The sequence below is a fragment of the Calonectris borealis genome, chromosome 3 (genome assembly GCF_964195595.1).
Source record: "Calonectris borealis chromosome 3, bCalBor7.hap1.2, whole genome shotgun sequence".
In the NCBI taxonomy this organism is placed as follows: domain Eukaryota; kingdom Metazoa; phylum Chordata; class Aves; order Procellariiformes; family Procellariidae; genus Calonectris; species Calonectris borealis.
In genome coordinates this window covers 56,467,067-56,488,870 of record NC_134314.1, presented here as the reverse complement: position 1 = coordinate 56,488,870, position 21,804 = coordinate 56,467,067, and the positions used below count along the sequence as shown (strand labels likewise).

Here is a 21,804-nt window from a genome sequence, read left to right as displayed (position 1 = left end):
TTGGGAAAATAAGTTCAACTTAAATTTATGTATAAAAAAAAAATTAAAATTAGCATTAAAATATCCAGAATAAAAGAAAGAGTTTTCTAGATACCAGACTCATCATTTAACTTTAGAGTTCAACTGATAGAAAAGGTGGTTGGATTTTACATCAGAAAAATCCTAGTTTGGCCAAATTCTTTCCCTTTTCATGACCTCTACCTGAGTAGTATCCACGTTTTAGGGCTCATATGAAAACCTCACAAGAACAGATCTCCTTTAACACTTCTGGCACTTTTTATTTCTGGTCATGAGAACAAAATTGCAACAATGATGAAAAGCCTTACTCATATGGACTTCACTGCTTAAAACTGTTAAGTCCACTTTTACTGCCTTCAGACTGGTTCTGCATCTAGAGCTACAGGACAAGCTTTTCCTTCCTTTTTTCTTTTTTTTTTTTTTTTCACCATGGGAATAATCTTAAAAGAACTCAGAGATTCTGGCACCTGCAGGATTTGTGCATCTCCTATACTGTCTGATGACATGTGGATTCATTGCAAGGTGGTAGTCCTAATCTTTGCACCCACTAAAGGGCTGTGATAAAATTATTTTGGAAAAAACCATCTTGATCCACAATTTAAAAATGTAGTGGAAGCTGCTGGTGCCCATGGACTAACTTTAGCTGCTGGAAGCTGGGCATTCACTGCAGAAGGCTTTAGTCAGAAGAGCTCGGGAATGAGGAGCTTTAATCATCTGCTAATGATGATTTTCAGAGACCAGTGCAAATTCTACCTTTTCATTATCATTCAGGGACTTTATATGGGGCGAGAAGATGAACAGCGAGGGAAGGCTAAGTCAAAGGGGATCCACAGTAAATCAAAATTTGGAAGAAGCTTCTAAAGAAAGAGGAGTTACTTACATCTCAGGAAATTATAGTTTTCAGTCCTACAGTGAATTAAGGGTTTTTTTTGCCACCTCAAGTGACACCTCCTTAGCCAGTACATTTCTGCAAAACCCCCAGAGATTAAGAAAGCAAGCAAAGAAAAAGACAAAGGGATGCAGTTATTTTTGACTACCAGCCAACTTATGATGGTTTGGTTTCTGAAGGAGAAAGAGGATAATTTAAAGAATCTTAAATCTTGCATAGAGAGTAGGAGAACTGCACTTGAAAAAAAAAAGCCTTCTGATGTTCTCAGCACTCAGAACAGAATCATCCCATATAAAATTAATATCATTACTATGTGATTTCCATCTGTTAACGAAGCCAGATGATTAGAGCTGCTAGAAAAACTGCCTTAGTGGAACAAACATAGATAATGAATTTGAATAAATACACAAGCAAAAAGACAATGTCAGGCTCAATCACTTGGCAGTATTAAATGCCGAGTAAATGTGTTGACTGTGTAGCGCTATACCATCCAGCAGGAATGTTATGCTGAGTGCCTGGATCACTGCTTTCATTGCTTCTGTAGCCTATTTTGTTCTGGATTTTTTTGGACCAAACCATCTTTCTTTTTTTGACAGCTCCTTTTCCAGACCATTCCATTGGTACGCTTTACGTTGTTTTCTGGTTGTTTGTATGGTCCGTATTCAACCACAGGCCTGTTCAAACTCCTTCCCCAACCTTCCTCACTTGTTCAGAAAATATTTTTCACATATCCCTAACACTTTCCCATTTGCTTCCCAAACCTATCTTACTGGCACAACAGATAGCTCTGACAAACTCTCTTTAGTCCACCACTACATTTTCAGAGTCAGAAAATTATTTATGAAAATGAAGTACAGTTTTAATACATATTTTTTACATGTGTAAAACAGAGTGCTTGATAGCATTTTTGAAATGTCGATATATCCCAGGTGTCAAACATTATTCTAAATAAACCCCTGTAATGCACAGCAGTATGCTGGCCCATATATCCTCTCACAAGCTAGCATTTTCAAAAAAGTATAATCTATTTAAAAGTCATAGGGACTTGGCTGCCACAGTATCTAAATCAGTCCTGAGAAGGACATTTCTGGGACAGAACTTGTGAACATCTAGGCAATCCTACACTCAGAAGAATTATTTTTAAACACAGTTCTCCAGAAAGACACTACTAATACACGTTTTAAACCTTTTACAGAGCAAAGCATGTGGTGATGTTTCCCCCTACACAAACTGAAATACCAAGACAACGAAACACTGCCTGAGTAATCTCTCCTTATATAAGAGCTGACACTTCCTCTGCAGATTGGCCTTCATCTGAAAAATGTCAATGGAGGCCAAGGTTTATAAAACTTAAGTTGTAATACATATAAGTGCTTTGGGCTGGAGCACAGTGGTATATTTTTGACTGTTCATTTTTTGCATGGAAATTAAGTCCTTGCTGGTTTGGAAAACTTTATAGTATTGTATCACAAGACTGTAGTATGAGTGAAGAATTTAAGCTTCAGGGTTGTTCCCAAATCATTAAAAGATGTGACATCAAAGAACAATCCAAAAATATTTGTTCCTGTAAGAAAATATGAACCTCTCAGTATGCTGATAAATGTACCTAATATATTTTGTAGTTCTTTTCCTCCATAGAGCCCTTCCCTCCTTATGTCAGGAGACCCGAGTCAGGAAAGCACATGATATTTTTGCTCTTTTATTTTGCTTCTAATCCACGTGTTCTGTGAAGGTGAATAAATAAAACGATTACAAAAAAAAGAGTGGGTGAGAAATGTACTTAAACGCATTCACCTCCCACACCTCATCCAGACATGGAATCTCAAAGAAGGGAGGGATGGGCAGGAAAGGCACAAACCCTCCTATATTATATATAGACTGTCAAACAGAGGATCATTTAATACGCAGTACCAAAGTATATTATAATGGATTTCTCACTTTGGAGGTCAGATTGGTTACATAGGCCCTGTCGCAAGGCAGAGGCAGGACTGTAGAGCTGCTCTGCCCACACAGCACCCCAAAGAGACAGCACCTCAAATTCCCTCCCTTTATCTCCTACTTCCCAATGGTTAAAAATTGGCTGCTATTTTTTTCTAACAATAGGGGAACTATTGAATTGCCTTGATCAGCAACTAGAACTAGCAAGCTCTTCTTTGCTTGCATCTGAGCTCTCCTTAGCCTACGTAAGATGTGAAGCATACTAATATTTCCAAGTAAGACATGCAGTCAAATCCAAAGTGAACCCTGAGTGTGTGGTTGTGGTGCCAGCGAGGCAGGTGTAAGAGGAGCATTCCCATGAAAACTGTTTGGAAGTGAAAAGCACTGATGTTTCTTTTTGCTTTGCTTTTTGTACCACTATTCTCGGTTCTACTGATTCATTCTTTGCTAATGAAGATTTGTTGGTTTTTTTCAGTTCATCCAATATGTATTACTAGGTAATGTAAATACGTAACAAATGTTAATGTTAATGTGTCTAAATCACATTGCCTGTTCTTGTTCTGCAAAAGACTTTATCCTCGCTGTTTTCTACAAAACAGTTTCAGAGAGGCACTTACCTTGTCTGACAGCCAGTGTTGTTGTGTAGACCAAGAATAGAAGGATATAATTGAGGAAGCTCTGAAAAACAGGTGTGTTGGCATGGAAATCTTCTGACAAATACTTGCTCGTGAGACCAATGCCACAGATAAGGAGGGAGAGTACCTGGCCAAGTGCCACAGACAGCAAGAGATCCCTAAAAGGAATAAGAAAAACACAGACATAAAACACTCAGCCCCCTTGCCAAGGTGGAAATGCTCATCCTCCTCCAGGAATCATGTGCGACAGTGCTAAGACACGGGAAGAAACGCGATGCTTCAGTCAATGAGGGATCTGCTGGGTGTACCCAACATAACGTTTCCATTATTTCTGCTCTTGTCACAGGCTTAAACATTGCCCGAACACACTAGCTTTTATTCACATATTAAACAACAGCAGATGGTACATCTCTACCATCTAATTTTGCATTTCACATTTCACAAAGGATAAATGATAGTCTAACTCAACCAAAATACAGTACTGCTTCCTTTGATCATCTTCCCTAACAGAAAGACCCAGGAGTATCATTCAGACAGAGCAGGAATCACAGCTCTTCCAGGACTTAGTAGCCACAGAGAAAAATCAGAGAAAGGATTTTATCGTGTTTCACCATCAACATGAATTTACTGTGTAACCTCCTCCCCCTCATTTCATTTCCATTTCATCGTATCAACTATTCTTTCCATCTACCGTGCAAATATATGTGTCTTTTCTTTCATCCTTGTCACCACATACTTCCCCTTCTGTGTGGTGGGAGCGGGAGGTTCCACTTTTTCCCTTCCTGTGTCCTTCTGGTTCTTAAAAATTTATTTTCTGGTTTGGCTTCTTGCTTTAATCTGTTTTTCTTGACTTCAATCTCCAGCCTCTTCTGCTTTTCCCTATTACAACATTCCCCATGCTCTTTCCCCACAGGTCTCCGATAGTTGCTCATTTTGTGCATGTTCTCTGTCTTCCTATAGTTTTCCCCTTTTTACTCTTTTAATCAAGAAACTGCTATATCTGAAAGCTTACTCTTTTATATCCTTTCTTCAGTCTTCTCAGTGATATCCTTTCCCCTTCCAACTATCTTTGTCTCTTTTACTCTTCTCTCAGAACTTTGTTATCTAACCGCACAGCCCAACTCAGCCCAAACAATCTTCCTTTTCCAATTTTTGTCACAGGATCTCCTATACCCACAGCACAAGAATATGTGTATTTTAAAATTATCCTTAAGAGGTTCCCCAAGTTCCCCATGTGTCAGTACTTTCACCAGGCCAAGTCCACAGCTACACCTTCCCTATGCAGAAGCATGAAATGCAAAAGTGTTGGCCTGGAAGAGGAGCAAGCACAACTGCAAGGGAGAGCGAAAGGACATCGGAAGGAGACGTTTAGTCCAAGCCCAGCCGGCTGCTGCTGTCACTGTCACCAGCCCCCAGAAAAGAGGAGCTCTAGGTCCCTGGGGGACCCCACAAAGGAGAGGGCAAGGCGGGAGAGGAGCACGCTCTGCAATGTCTCATTTCCTCCTGGTACGAGGAAAGGGGATTAGGCAATTCTAAGGGAGTAGAAGGAGGAGGGCAGCACTCTGCTCAGCTGTAACAATATTTCATGTGTGTTCTCCTCTGCCAGACGGTTAAAAAAAAATTGCTTCAAGGTTGCTTTGCTTTCCCTGACAGATTTCCCTGACCTCGGCTGTGCGTATTCGGCAGCGATGAGCATCTGTGCTCCCGCAACAACTTTCCTGGTAAACTGAAGTGTCAAATTTGTTTCCCTTTTTCTCATAAACAATCCTCCCACTAATGTGTCTCAGTGTCAGTCACGGCGTGATTCAACCAAACAGACACTGGAAAGCACAGGAGGCTGGGTAGTTATATTCAGCTAACATACCTCGCTGACAAACAGCCTGACACACATAGTAAGAGAACAAACTTTATTGTGCTAAACCCTGTGTTTTGACGGGAGACTGCTGGATAAGTAGCAAGTAAGACTCTACAACTGCTGCCTCCACTTTCACATTACCCACTCTACTGTGAAACATAACTATGGGAAACAAACATACTCCGCGGAGATGACATCTGAGACTACGATGCAAATGCTGCCAAAACTATGGATCCTCGGTTTCTGCCGTTACCTGCTATGCTGTTGACGTGGAATAGGAAATTTGAATAGTGGCTGCAGTTTAATTAATCTTGTAAATTTGTTTACAGTTCTTCATTTAGTTGGATAGTGTTTCCTACATCCTTCTCCTGCAACGAAGTTTCACACAGGGCTGTCCTCTTGCCTACTGCAGTTTTTGTAGTTTTATTTCACTAGTTAATTAAATGTTTACAAATCTGTGCCTCTAAATGTGTTGCCTGCTTTACATGGGATGCAGGTTTATTAGCTATTCTCTGTATCTCAGCTATGCCAATGAATGAATATTGTATTACATCCATTGTGGGACTGCATCTGTTCTGGAAAGAAGCATCTTGGATCCTACTTAGATTTACAGAAAGCTAAATATATCCTCACTCATGAAAGAATTTTCCCAATAATATATTCCTCGCTCCATATGGCAGTTAGCTGTTGGACATCATTAATGTTACATTTTTTCAGACTGGTGGGAAGTTTGATGAGGCCTTACAAAAGGCGTAACTTTTTTATCTCAGCTCTCTATATTCAGGTGTGTCACCAGGCCTAACCAGGCAGTACTAACCTCTGTATTAAAAATCCAACCAACAAAAAATGAAAAACACCAGGTAATTTTTCAAGGCTATATGTGATAACTATAGCCCCTCCTGGAGTAAATTGTGATTCTGTCATTGTCATTTTGCAATTTATAAAACAGAGATTTCGTTTTCATAGTTGATTCTCTGGCAAGTCATTCAACCACATCTACAAGTGGCAGTTTTCCTAGAGTTCAAGCAGCTGAATACAGCCTTATATATATATAGCCTGTCCTCAGCTTCTATATTTTACATTTCATAAACATACAAACAAGAAGGTAATTCAAGGTAATTCAAATTTTATTGTCTTTTTCCTAAGTCATTTAGAATAGCTTTCTATGTTTTCTGTCAATTACAAAATATGTCAAAAATTCCATTCACTATTGTATTACTGAAGTCATCAATGAAGACAAAGGGTAATTAGGAGTTCAGGAAAAACAGACACGGACAAAAATCAAGACTATGAACCTGAACACCTCCAAGTCTGTAGATAAAGGTTGGATTGTGGATCAGAGTATAAACTCTGTAGCTTGAAATAGCCTTTAGGTAAAAATTGTCTTTTGGATAATAACAGAATGTAAATAATGCAGAACGCTACTTTATGTAAGACCAGTGCAAGTAGTACTGTCAATGCCACTGGCTTTCAAAACACTGACTGCATAAATGATATTGAATACGTACTGCTTGTCTCTGATTTTTGCACACATTTGGTATTTTTAATTATGTAAGAAAACTCATTCTGAAATCAAGCTGTTGTGTTCCTCCTCCAGTCAGAACTTAGTTAAACATTTCACAGATGATATATGACACAGAAAGATACATCTCTTCTTTTATTCTTATCTCATCAGTGCAAAGAGTAGCGTAAGTTAGGTGTTTAGCAGAACTAATTCAAACGTCCATGAAGTGCTCACATTTCAAGCAAAGATGATCCATTTTATATAGTATAGTTATTCCTAAGACTATTCGCACCCACATTAACTCTCCTGCCATACCTAAAGATATGTCCACTACAGACAGGAATGACACGTAGCGGCACAGAAGATTTGGTATGCTCCCCTTCTCTCATCAGTGTAGGCTGCAACCGACACTAACCACTACCATGGAAAACAAGTGAAATGAATAAATAAGAGAAAGCAAAGCACAAGATCAATAAAATGCTGATTTTTGCCTTGGATGAATGGAAGAGAACAACTCATCTCTCTCCAAGCAGAAAAGTAGAAACAAATCTTAAATTATTTGCTTTAATTAGTGACAGTGTCAGCAGCAACAAAGAATAATACAATGGTTGGATAACCCTAATAACCAATGTAAGATGCCTGAATTGTACTGAGCCTTTAATACCTGGATAAGAAAAATAACATCCCCGTTCTTTTTTAAGAAGAAGAAGCAAGCAAACAATGAAGAAGCTTTCAATGGCTGTGGAAAACCTACTACTTCCTTTAGACAGAGCAAAAGCAACTAACTCACTGCTGTCATCTCCGCACTCATTAGTCTTTCCTAAATATCATAATACTGCTGAAATATGCAACATGGCTCCTATCTGCAACACTTTCCATGTTGGTTTGCAGACCCTCCACCACTCAAAGACTGGCACAAAGGATGACTTCTTCCCTAACCCTTTGGTCTATCACGCTGGCTTCAGTAGTACATTCATTCACTGAGGAAGCAACATTCATTCATATCTTGAAGAAAAGCTGTATGGTTTGAGGGCCTTCAAACAGAACACCAAAGAGTCTCACTACAAAAAGCTTTATAAAAGTGAGATTTCCTGCTTTTCAGGTCCGATTTCTCTTTAGTTGAGTGCTATTCTATTTCTCTACTTGTATTCTATTTAAATCAAAATAAAGCAATTCTTCAAAAATCCCATTTTCACTCACTAAGATCAACAGCATTTTAGAATCATAAAATCATAGAATAGTTTGGGTTGGAAGGGACCTTTAAAGGTCATCTAGTCCAGCCACCCCATCCAGTCTGACCTTGAATGTTTCCAGGGATGGGGCATCTACAACTTCTCTGGGCAACCTGTTCCAGTGTCTCACCACCTTCATTGTAAAACATTTCTTCCTTATATCTAGTCTAAATCTACCCTCTCTGAGTTTAAAACCATCCCCCCTTGTCCTGTCACAACAGGCCCTGCTAAGAAGTTTGTCCCCATCTTTCTTATAAGCCCCCTTTAAGTACTGAAAGACCGCAATAAGGTGTCCCAAAAGCCTTCTCTTCTCCAGGCTGAATAACCCCAACTCTCTCAGCCTTTCTTCATAGGAGAGGCGTTCCATCCCCCTGATCATTTTTGTGGCCCACTCCAACAGGTCCACGTCTTTCTTGTGCTGAGGGCTCCAGAGCCAAGTTAAAACAGGAGAAGATCTTCAGCTTGTCTCTAAACTTTGATCCCATGAACGCATAGAATCATTTAGGTTGGAAAAGACCCTTGAGATCATCGAGTCCACCTGTAAAGCTAGCACTGCCAAGTCCATCACTAAAACATGTCCCCATACCTCCAGGGATGGTGACTCAACCACTTCCCTGGCCGCCTGTGCCAATGCTTGATAACCCTTTCGGTGAAGAAATTTTTCTTAATCTCCAGTCTAAACATCCCCTGGTGCAACTGGAGGCCATTTCCTCCCTCCTGTCGATAGTCATTCACTAATACAGAGCAAATAGAAGACATTATTTAAGGCCTGCTCCTTGAATTTTTTTGCTTGAATTAAAATCCTGCATTGGAACCAATCAAATTCATTTCACTGGAGCCACGCTTGCTAGTTAATCTGTCCAACGCTTCCTATTGAGTCAGATGGGTATTTGAAGTAATAAGTAGGTCAGAATTACTCCTAAACCTCCAGGTGTCACACTGCTAAGCATCTATCATGGGTTTTTCACGATACCCTAACAGAAGTGAAACAATATTACTTTATAGCCTTTTTAGAAGGAGCCAGTGGAGCCAGAATACGAAGCCTCATCTTTGCATTGGGAGCCATTTAATTCTGTTTAAATGCCTGAGCTAGTAGCTGCTGTGCATCATTTTTACTAGCTCCTCCAGGCATATGGAAATTTCTGTCACTTGAGTTTCTCCTTGTTTATCAGCCATGATAACACCATAAACTTCTGAAGGCAGACATTCTCATATCAAAGAACACTGAAGCTAGCGCTTGGTTCCTAGCACATACACACTGGCACGATATAAAGTACTAAACAGCTATCCTCAGGTTCTCCTGTAATTATTTTTCATAAAGTTAAAACATTTAGCTTTGACATTTCCATGTCCTCCCCAGAACATTAAAACACCATTCACAACACAAAATCAATGCAGTGCAACATTCAGAAGGGGCCACACAATCACAGCTGCTGTATGCTGGAGAATCAGTGATGTTCAAAGGGTGGCCAAGTGATTTAAACATTCAGGCCTGTTTTATTCTGACACTAAATCCTGTTTTAAAGCACTCTTCATGTCAGTTTTCTTTTAACTTAATTGCTTTCCCTCCTCTCTTTTGTACTTCATTTGGTCTCTTTCCACTGATAGGTCCCCACTGCATCAGCTAAAGAGTACCTCAGAGGGTAAAGAACAGAGGCTACCGCTACTTTTAATCTCTAGCATGAGGTGTGTTAATCCTTCAGCATGCCACAGGCTCCAGCAGACGAGAGATTAGCAGTCTATTTCCTGAGCTGAGATTTCACCAGAAGAACACATCTGTAAAGGCTGCTCCATAGCACTGTTAGAGCGGGCCTGCAGGCAGGACCACGCTTTCTCCGTGATGGTAATGACTGCTATAGAGTTATCGCTCCACATGTTCCAAGTGTGTATTTAAAAAAATGAAAAAGATACACTTCATTTAAAGACTGATTACTACTATGCCACAGCGAAGTTGATGATGTCTGTCACAGCACTGTGATTTTGCCAAGCTTCTTCAGTTGAGTGCATTTTAGTGTGTTTCTATAAAACTGCAAGGAAAAATAAAACAAGGTCTTAAAAACTTTACTTCGCTTCAAAGTGAGCTGAAGTTATGCCCCTATAAGAATCCAGTCAAATTTATTTAAATGCTTAAAGGTGGATGTAGAATCTTATCTTAAACACCTATCCCACCTACAGAAACGTTGACGCACATTACCATAGGAAAAGCAGGAACGGTACACATGTCAAAACCTCAAATACCAAATCCCCCCGGGATGTAGCTGCTTCCCCTGTGGCTGAGTTCCTAAATTCCCACACCACCATGCATTTGAATGGCTGCTTAATGAGGACGTGGATATTACTTGCATATTTTGCTGTTCGCACTTAACGCACACATAGGCAGCTTGTGAAAGGATAAATTAACAAGATTTGGTAAAATTTTTTTTCAGGACAATCAACTGAGCTCTCATTGAAAGCTAAAACTGGAGATTTTCTAACAGGTCTTAAGCATACGAAGCCTTCTGTTAGTCCTGCATCGCTCCGAAATCGATTGCATCTAGAGAACACGATTCTATGCTAATTTTGCACAAAGACTTTTCTTATTTTCCCATTACTCTGACATGTCTGTTACACAGGGGAGAAATTCTACAAGTTCCCTCCTCTCTGCCTCTCTCAAAAAGGTAAGGATTGCAGCAAGTATCTTCAATAAATGCACCAAAGCTGCTGCACGCTGCTTTAGAGCAATTTACAGAAGTAGTCACAATATTCTATAATAAAATGTTCATAGCACTAAAGAGCAACCAAGTTCTCCCACATATATACTGATAATAACACCATTGGCACATGTACCGCATTTGTTCTATTAGTCAACTACTCCCATAGTGTACATTCTCCATGATCATACTAAATGATGTCTCAAGAAAATATAACGGTCTTGAAGGTCTAAACAAAAGATTTTTTTAGTATTTCTGGTAAGGAAGAACAAACCAGCCTAAAATATTTTCATAATATAAGCATCAAGCCATCATTGAACAGTGAAATACCAAAGACTGAATCCCAGCTAAACTCATATACTGCTTTTGAATATGAATAACTCTAATATTAATCTACAAATCAGAGAGTGAAACCCACACAACACCAAGCCTATCCATCACTTAATTCCTACTGAGTCATTATTCTGAAGTCTTCAGTTGCATTTAAATGATGTACAGGCTTTGTACTGGATCTCAGCACAAAGGGTGAATTTTGAACACGGTGAGTTGCAGAGTACCTCAAGCTCCCACAGATGCTCAAAAGAAATGAAGATTCGCTGCAGCATCCTGAGAGGATTAGCTCTTTATTTTTCAAACGTGAACACTTTAGTCTCTTTACGAGAGGACAGCACTGTGGACTCCACGCATCTCAAATCTGCAGGCTGGTCTGAAAAGCTCCAGGCCTTGACACCCTAGGCCTATTTTTTGAAGAAAAGCCAGCAGAGGAGTAAAACACTACCCAAGAGTTCCTCACTCCTCTTCTGCTCTGTATCCCAACTAAGCTAAAAAAGACTTTTTTTTTTTTTTTTTTTCTTAAACCGAGGCTTTGAGCCCTTCCAGGTGGGCCAGAAGTACAAAATTAATTCCTTCTCACTGCGGTTAGAAGTCTTTACGCCTTAAGCTGGGGAGAGGAGGGGAGCTCTGCACCTTCTTGGTCTCGTCACCCTCTCTTGCCACCTCCCCAGCTCCCCACCGCCTCCTCATTGGCACTGCGGCTCTGGGCCAACCCTTACAGATATTTCCTCAGCTGAGCAAAGCTCCGTATTGCACGGTGTCGGCTGTACCTGCCTGTTCCCAGTTACCCATGACGTTTCTGTAACTGGTCGCTGACTTGGATGGGCCCCAAAGGAGGGAAGAGGGGTCGTTTTTCCCTTCAGAGAAGGCTGTGCGGACGGCGAGGCCTGGGCAGGCAGCGGAGAGTCACCGTGCGACGCCGAGGGCTGCAGCTCACGCAGCGTCCCAGGGGTGGCCGTGAGGAGCAGGGAAGGGACAGCCAGACCTGGCCACGTGGCTGGTGCTTCCCAAGAGCTGGAGAAGCCCCGGCAGTCACCGCGTTGACTGGAAGGACACACTGGGCAAGAGGAGAGCTGCGTGCGTTTCTTATTCTTCTTTTGGCTTTCCAACTTGCTTTGAGGTTTTTCTATTTAAAGCATTAAGGTTCTAATTTTTAGTCGAATACAACTGGGCTTGAGTTTAAGAGTGTTTTGGGGGAGCTCACTAAAATTCAAGGTCTAGGTACATCCGCCTCAAAGCTGCGGCTGACTCAGGCTCTGCTGCTTTTAAGTGACAGCTTGAGGGACCAGCACAGATTGCTGCCTTTGGGTAAAAACAAAGCAGAATCATATTCAGCAAGTCTTGGGAGTCTCTGGAGCAGTTTCTTAAGATGAGATCTTACCTAATAAATTTCCCAACTCTTGTATATTGCCAATTACAGCAATTCTTGAAAATGGGTTTCATTTATTATAAGCTTTTACCCCAAGTTCACACACACACACACACGTGCTCATAAATACGTGTGTTTTACAATTCTTTAATAACAAAGGAACTGGAATTTTTTAAAGACTATTCTGACACATATAAAATATACCCCTGCACTTAATATTTAGCAATATACTGCTGAGACAATATCTGCTGCACTGCCTGTAAGTGCAAAGAAGGCACTACTTTTTTTTTTTTTTTAATAAGAAATACATTAAAAAATAGCAAAAGAAAATGTGGTGACAAAATATCCATGCTATTATCTTGATGGAGTCCAGTGACAAATCACTACAGGCAAACTGAAAGCAGGGGGGTGTGTTGGTGCAACTTGTTAATAGTTAGCTTCATCCTACCAGTGAGCCAACAAAGAAGAAGAACCAAGTTTATCCTAAAAACATGTCTAAGTTTTGAAACAGCCACCTGCCTTCCAATCAGCAATTTCCTAGTACTTTTTCAGCTATGAATCACAGGACTTGGATTGTTACAGGCTTTTTCTCTTTAAGAATGAAAGTCTCTCCATATACAGTTCTTGGCAACTTCCCAGTCTAGGGAGCACTGGATAGACTGAAAATATTCCAATCTTTCTGATTGAATAAAAAATACAATTTTATATGATGATGCGATAAAAGAATTGTATTTCAGGCGATTTTGGCCAAATAATCTGACTGAAGCTAGCTGCAGCCCATAAACTTTTACAAATTGTCACTGTCTACCCAAGTATGACTAGAGAAATTAAGACTACTAGATCTAAAGATTTGATCTAGATTGGAATAATAAATGACAGAATTAACTTTCCACACAAGAGCTTACAAAAGACGGTACAAACACTAATTGAGGAATATAGTACTTTTAAACAAGTAACTCTTCTTCCATAATTTTCCAGAAATTAATTGAAAAAGTGAGATTTCCAGTCTTAGAAATAGAGTAAGGGACTCAAGTATAGATAAAGAGTGAGCTGTAATTCCTCAGTCTAGAACTCCATATGAATTATGACAGCTGCTGAAGATATTACATTTTAGCCTATGAAACCTAGACTGCTGATCACCGTTATTTCTATAACAGATATTTGTTCTCACTCTGTTGCAGATGCACCAGTTCGAGCTTTCAGCTGCTGGAGTAAACTGGGACGTGGAAGGACTGATGGCTCTATGTCTCTTGGAGAAAACAAAGTTCTCTGTGAAATTTCATTAGTTCATCTCACTTGCAGTGGTTTTTATGCCTGAGGCTCAGGACATTATAAATACAGTGATGAATATCTTTAGATAATATGAGAAACAGTTTTAAAAGTTTCAGTTCAGTTAAGATCATCATTAGCTCCCAGTTTTCTCAGAGGAGCTGAAAGCCTACAGTAATAGACCTGGATGATTCCCAGCATCAAGAAAAATAGCTCACTAGTGCCCTGAGAAGTACAACATCACTTCTTATTGCTCTCTTGCCATTACTGTACAGTGCTAATACAGTTTAAACTGATGGGGGTTTATGGACTAAGTCTTACAGCTATTAAGAGACAGTTGATAAAGAAGGAGGTGAAAAGCATTACAGCTCCTGTTATACCCCTGCCACTGATAAGCCAATCTTGATTGAACGCTCTGATGGAAAACAAGTTTAAATGACTCAAGATTCCTCAAGTGAGAGATGCTACTGTAACTTAATTCAGTGTTGTCAGAAACAAGAAGTATGTGCTTGGAAAATTAGGTAGAGTTCCTAAAAAATGGTATATATGATGGATGATTTCAGATTTTTCCTGATGCTCCTGAAAATTGCAAAAGTTGTTCCTGAATTTCTGTCCTTGTAAAATGCATAACTCTAAGCGTATGCACTTCTGAGTACTGGCTGTGCATCCACAATTAGGCACCTAAAGCAATTATAGTTTATTTGTTTCTCCAATAACATTACAGGTTAAAAAAGCAACAGGTATGAATATTGAAAGTGTGAAGGTGCATCTATGAAGTTCATGGCTGGTTTTTGGAGAACTAAAATTACTAGTTCAATTATTTTAAAATGTGGAATTTTTTAATTTGTTTTTTTTTTATATCAGCGCATCTGCAAAATACAGATATTAAATAATAATGCTCATCTAGAGAGCATTTAATATCTAATGTAAAAATTTAATTTAAAAATCAAATTGATCTGCCTGGCTTTTGCAAAATCTTTTGCTTGGCTAAAACTAACTATATGTAATGCTTCAGAACACAACTATTACTTTTTTTTTTTAACTTTCCTGGAACTTAGCAACGATGTTTTCAATAACATTGAAACACAGAAAAATTGAAAAATTCCTGCCTCAGTGGGCCACGTTTTCTCCCCAAGTAGGCATGTGCAATTCCCATAAATTTCAATCTTCCTTGCAGTAAGTTCCAGCTATCATCTACATGCTTAAAACACCTAAAAGAAACCTTAAGAAAAATGTCCTTAAATTGGCCCCTGCATATTGGCTCCTTAATTGCACCCTGGTACAGAAAGACAAATGGTACCCACATTAGCATTTCACCAAGGATGGCACTAAGCCGCTGCACACTTTCCCACATCTCCACCTACTTCAAAGGAGAGATGCTCCTCTGCCTGTGGCTTATTCTGACTTCCACTCTTCAAGGCCCTGACCTCCTTTCACTGTTTCCCACATGTGTGTTAGTATTGCTGCTGCCTCATTCTGCAGCCCCTCAAGCAGGAGTAATGCTCAAAGTTGCCTGCTCATGGATATTATGACAAACGCAAGGACATTAAAATTTTATGCTTTTTTTTCCCCAACAGTTCTTTAATGCACAGAGGCCAGGATTTTTCCCTTTTGGGTGAGTGTTTTTCTCTACCCTCTTCTTGCCTGTGAAGCCTGCATACTTAGTTTCATGGTGGCGTAACTTCATTAAGGAGGAACACAAAACACCCTCATCAGATCCACCTTTAATCTGGTGGTTAATACACCACAGGAGGTAGAATATATGAGTTCCAGTCCTCAGAACGAGACCACTGAAGCCACGCAGGCAAACAATTTAAGGGTTCAGCTGTTTCACAGAGCTGGGTACCATCTTCTGGAAGAGAAGTTTGTGCTCCAGATCCAGAGGAACTGTGGAGGCACATCTAGAGAGTGAGTTCCTGGTTTAGGTAGGTAACTACCCCAGGGCTGCAGCAATGAGGGATTTCAGTAGGCTACACTCTTCCTGGCCCAGCTGGTTTCCCTTAATAGGGAATTATGGTGCTTAACTTAGGCTTACAAATTCTGCTGTAAGAGCTACCGTGTAAAAATTATGGTAACAAAGCTCAACATCCCCATCTCCCTCTGCGGATCTGAGCAAAGTCAATACTTCAGGGATGGGACCAATTTTGAGCTCCCTGCTTACAAGACTTGAAATGTGTTGAGTTTTATTCTATGTCTGCTGCTGGTCCTTTCTAAAAACAAGGTCCCCCTACGGCATTTCAAGTCGGGTGCCCAGAACTGATGCAGTGATAACCCATAGTTGCTTTCACAGGTCCTCTCTGCCTTTCTACTTCAGTGATACCACAGGTCTGCAGGAAAGGAAGCACTCGGTGAAAGGGGCCACTGCAATGCCAGCCTCCTCAAAGGGACATGGAGTGCAGGTACTTCTCCCTCTCCTTGCTTTTGCTTTTGCTGTTTGCTCACGACACAGCAGTGATGGCTGTTACCCAGCCAAAACTACACGGGAGGCCCAAACTTCTGCATGTGCGTTTAAATTTCTATTCCATATAATTCAAAAAGAAAAAAGATATTTTGAGCAGAAATTACAACTAGAGAGAATTCACCTCCTGCTAGATGGAAAGTCCAGCTATCTGCAATACAAAGTTGTTCATTTTTAGATATGAGTGCGATGGTTCTGGCTTACTGCTCCACCCTCAGGCTCCAAGATAAATCTCTCCCATCCTCTCTTCCTTTAGATTCAGTGAAACAGCATGACTGCCTCTGCCAAGATTGTAAATTTACTACAGTCCTGACACACAATGATGGAACAGGCTCAGTTGAAAAAACATAAGGGCACTGATCTCATTTTCGCTGTTTTCAATAGAGTTTAAAATTGCAAGGTGTTTGAAATAAAAGAAAAAAAATTGGAAGTGATCTGGGAAGGTGTAAGCTGCAGATTTTTAGAGGGTCAGGACAGAGAAATTCCTGGCCTACAGGATCCTGCTGCGGTGCCAAATGTACGACTAAAGCCACCGATGACCTAAAGGATGAGAATGATGAGTCACTTAAAGTAAAATGAAACCTGTAAAGAAAGAGGAGCTATAACGTCCTCTTGCAGGAGATAAACCGAGTCTGACATTTTGACAGAGCATTGTTCTGCCTATGCTCCCTGCCTCCCAGGTTGCTTTACTGCAATTTCTTCACAATATTAGCATCTGTATTTCAGATATGCAAGAAAAGAAAAGAAAACTCAATCATGTACAATAGATTTTCTTAGCAGGATTTGGGTATAATTTTGCCTTCCCAGCACTGAACTGTGGAGTCACGCAAAGGCGATGAGCGGGCTGTAGCCGGGCCACCGAGGGTCTCCTCAGTGTGTGTGTGGCCGATACGCCATCTCCTTCCCATACACAGGGCGATGGCAGGCCAAAATGCACTCCTGAACCAGGAGAACGTGGATCAGAATCAACATCCAGCTGCACTAAATGAGATCAGCCTCATGAGGCTTTCCCAGTTTATGCTGGGAAGTTAATCAGCACCACACTACTCTCCGGAAAGTGGCGGGTACAGAGAAGGCATAGCTTTGTTCTTCCCCTTATCCCTCAGGTGCGCCACCCTCCCCATCCCCGGCACTGGGAAATGGCACCCCTGTATTATCCCCCGGGTTGCTCTGCATGGAGCAGAGTTCACCCTCACGCACGCGGATCAGAGAGCAGCCTGCACAAGCTGAAACTGCCCTCTGAAGAAGCTCGTCTCCTGTGAAGACAGCCATGGAGGATGCCATTCCAGATCAGGCTTCTCAAAAAATGGGATAAAAAGTCCATTGGGGCGCAGGGAGGCTTCCTCACAGACCAACTGCTTTTCTTCAGCAGAGGATCTTTCGCCTCCCAGCTATATACAAGCGTGGTCACAACCTTCAGCTGGCGAGTTTATTTTATTTCCCCTCCCAGCACAGTTTAGATCTGTGCTTGGAGCAAAGAGGGCAGGGGGTCAGTCTGACAGTTGAAATGAAAAGTGTGAGGAAAAACCAGGGATTAAATAATTTTCTGTGCACACATGACATTTGAGACACTCAGTTCTAAAGCAATCTGAGAACCAGACACTATTTTTTGCTAGTTTTCAGTTTACGCTGTTGGGAAGTATCACACTTCACCTCTGTGTACTGTACAACTATGTGAGGTACAGAATATCATCGGTGTACATATAAATATTTTCATGCTCAACTAATATGATTATGTATATGCAGGCATACTTGAGAGATATCATGGGACCAGATGAGAGAGATTAATCCTGCAATTAATTGTGTGCTTGAATTTAATTTATATACTTTTATTATTTAGTACCTGTGTCAACCACTTAATTTGCCTGCAAATCATTTTCTTATATAATATTAATGAAACATGCTATATTGAAATTCATCAAACTATGGAAGTTAGAGATTAGGAAGACTCATTATATCATCAATTTATCCTCTTCTAGTTTAAAACAGTTCAAGAGAGCTGTGGCTTCAGAAACCACTCTTTCAAGAAGATTATTTCAGTTCAAGAAAGAGCATTTGTGGCAGAATGGACAATGTTTTTTCATAGTCAGAGATCAGAATTAAAAATGCAATTTACACTGTGGAACAAACTACTTATGGAAGTCTAAACTTCATTTCTTTTCTGAAACAAGACTTTGGGAAGGAAGAAATAATAACAACAGTAATATTCATTTCAACACAAACCTTGCACAAAGGTCAATGTTTTCACAGCTCTGTACATATGACATTCTGAGCAAATGAAGATCATGAGATTTACACAATAATAAACCTACAAATTTACCTGCACAACCCGCTCAAAACAATTCATGCCCAAACATAGAGATGGGACTGCTTGGGGTGCTGGCGGGCTGCTGACTGCGCACAGGGAGAGATCAAATCAATGAGAAACATCAAAGTAATTGCTTGTTTAATCTTTCCTAAATTGCTTGCTTAATCTTTGGGTTAGTCTAATGAATGTTTAGGGCACTCCTGGCCTACTCAGTTGGTAGGGTGCACTGCTGTATTTCAGAAGGAGCGTCTGGAAGTGAGAATGGCTGGGAATTGGCACTGTTGTGAGAAGGGGAAGAAATTGCTAAGACAAGAACAACCTGTCTACAAGGTCCTTGGGGGTTATACTAGACCTAGCTGGGATAAACTACCTTTATCTCGACCCATGAATTTTTCATCTTACTTTCTCCTCCTATCCTGCTGAAGAGGGAGAGTGAGAGAGCAGCTTGGTGAGCACCTGGCAGCCAGCCCAGGTCAACCCACCATAGCAGTGGAGGACATCTTATTGTGGATGGATGTGGGGGAACACTAGCAAGCCTCACACAACCACAGGAGCAAAGTCATCTCACCTTGAGACACTTCTGCCTTCCCTCTGACTGTGCCCGACACCAGGGACTTGGAAGGTGTAGCAGCAACCATGCTGAGGCCACATGGCTTGCTGAGCTTGTGTCATAGCAGGGTCAAGCAGTTAAAAAAAAAAACAACCCTGCATCTTCTGAACCTCTGGCAAGCATCTGTTAGGCCTTCTATAGTGTCTGATTGTTTTTGCAAGGCCAGACAGAAGAAGCACTCCAGTAGTCCAGCCTGGCTTGTTGGATGGAAATTATGGTCCTTGGTCCAAAGGTCTTACCCTTGCAGTGGGGATCATGAAAAGCAGGCAGAGGTCTTTAACTGTGGGATTTTTTCACCAAGGTCTATTCCCAGTTCTACCACAGACCTACCATGGACATCTTCAGCTCTCCCTGCTTCAATTTACCCTCCAGTAATGACTGTTGTGTCTGTTCAGGTCATAAAAGCTCAGAGAAAGGACCCTCTCATATATTAAAGCAGCACCTACCAGAAAGCCTTCCTTTATGTAGGAAGCAGAATAGGAACTGAGAGGCAACACAAAAATAGAGTTTCCACAAGAAAACCCAGTGGAAGGTGCCCACCAGTGCTGGTGGTTCCACCCCTCCTAACTCCTTGTGGGCAAGCCCTTCTCATCCCGCAAAGAAAAGCATATTCTATTGTCTCTTTGTAACTGGGTTTATTTTTCACAATTTTCTTGGAAAAGCTAAAGCCTTAAACTTTCCTTGTTTCCATTTTCAGTGAACTTTTTGTTGTATGACAGCTTTTGGTTCTTTGTAATAAAAATGCTTTCATTGCCCAGTTATATTGATTTTCAGTTTCCTGAAGCTTTGTGCTCTCCTTCTTGTAAGGTTTCACTTACACAGCTTAGGATGAGTCTCATAATCCCATTCCCCCCTGCTCCTCACTGAAGAAACAGTTCTGAAGAAACTGGATGAAACTCATCAGGCGTTTAAAAATGATGCCCGTTCAGCTCAAGCTTCCTATTTTGTCCATTCTTTTCATCTCTTCCATCTTCCCCTGGTGTTTCAGGACAGGAATTAAATGCAATTCAGAATGTGTGTTTTAAAAGCAAACCTCAACCTTGGTGAACCTGTCCTGCAGACAATTGGCCTGTAGCGTTAGGACAAGGGGTAATGTTTTTAATCTAAAAGAGGGTAGATTTAGACTAGATATAAGGAAGAAATTTTTTATGATGAGGGTGGTGAAACACTGGAACAGGTTGCCCAGAGAGGTGATAGATGCCCCATCCCTGGAAACATTCAAGGTCAGGTTGGACGGGGCTCTGAGCAACCTGATCTAGTTGAAGATGTCCCTGCTCATTGCAGGGGTGGTTGGACTAGATGATCTTTAAAGGTCCATTCTGACCCAAACTAGTCTATGATCCTATTCTATGATACAATTATGACAGTTGCAATGATCTATACACATGGGGGTTTATAGGTAATTTTTTTTCTTACAAATATAGAGATACTGAGGTCAGAATGTAATTTGCAGGAGAAATTTACACTGACAAAATTCAATGATGGCATGTCCACTCTCACTAGAGGTGAACCTGGTGCTATGTTTCTATTTCTTACTTCGATCAATTGAAAAAGGACACAGAGAAAAACAGATTCTTTAAAGTGAAATCTGAGTCAGGCTTGAAAGCCTCAGCGGCCAAACATTTTTCTTGTCATTGAGAATTCCCTGGAGAAAATGGCAATGCAGATTGCCAGGGTAAGTGCTTTTTTGTTTCATTATCAAGCAGACAAACATCAGGCGTAATTTCATACCCAAAGTACACAAGGTTCACAGTTTGAGAAGAAACTCCCAGAGAAGAAACTTCTTCATACATCAGCTAACTCTACATCTAGTACCAAGAAGTATCATTTCCATATTTTCATATCTCAGCAGGTTTTCACTGACTACCTGCTAGTAAGTCCTCTCAAACTCTCCTCCCACACTTACTATCTTAGAACTTTCAACGTTCAATGTAATATTTAATCCTAAGATCACTTTTGAGAAGAGTAAACCATCACAGCATAGATGTAGACAAGACAGAATGCAACCTCCAAATTATTCTTAAATTATTTTTTCATAATTCCTATCTGTCACTTCCTTAAGAAGTCTAGTATTTGCCTGTTTGAGTTCCTGCGTTTTTTTCCAACAAAATTCTTTTGATCCCAATTCTAGCATTCGGACAGCTTCACATCAAACCGCTAACCTGAGCAGTACAGGATATTTAGAAAAATACACAGCTTGATACTTTTCATGCCATGATATTAAAATTAAAATGGAAACAATCCATTCATGCAATCTAACCCTGGGTATAACACACACCAAAACACCAGAGCAACTCTAGGATCGAAATCAGCACTTCTTGCACAAAAGCCTCTTTCAGAAAGACATCCAGTTTTGTTTGACTTCAGGGCATGGGAACCCATCAAATTCCTAATTAAGTTGTTTGAAGAAATGCTTATTTGAAACTTATTTCTAGCATGAATTTTTGTAGTTTCAACTTTCGACCACCAGGTCATATGGTTTTTGTCAGCTATCTATTATACGAAAAGAAGTTAAAACAGGAGAAAGAAAAAATCTAGCTATAAACTTCAAGTTTAGCTGAAAACCCAGAAATATAGTTCAAAATACATGGAAGGAAAATCAGTTTCTCAGAAGAGCTTTATGAGGGACCAGCGGCTGGCTGACTGTGTAACCAATTGTGCTCGGCGCGACCTGGCATCCCGGCTAAGCTGCCTCT

The 21,804-nt window shown here is 40.5% G+C and overlaps 1 protein-coding gene across 2 annotated transcripts in view; it reads right to left on the bottom strand.

The window, feature by feature from the left end:
• Positions 1–21,804, bottom strand: part of SLC35F1 (solute carrier family 35 member F1) — a 260,221-nt gene that overhangs the window by 112,422 nt on the left and 125,995 nt on the right. For both annotated transcript variants that reach the window (XM_075145738.1, XM_075145736.1), the window contains exon 2: positions 3,463–3,638. In XM_075145738.1, coding sequence (XP_075001839.1) covers positions 3,463–3,638 — 176 coding nt within the window. The remainder of the gene's footprint in view (positions 1–3,462; positions 3,639–21,804) is intronic.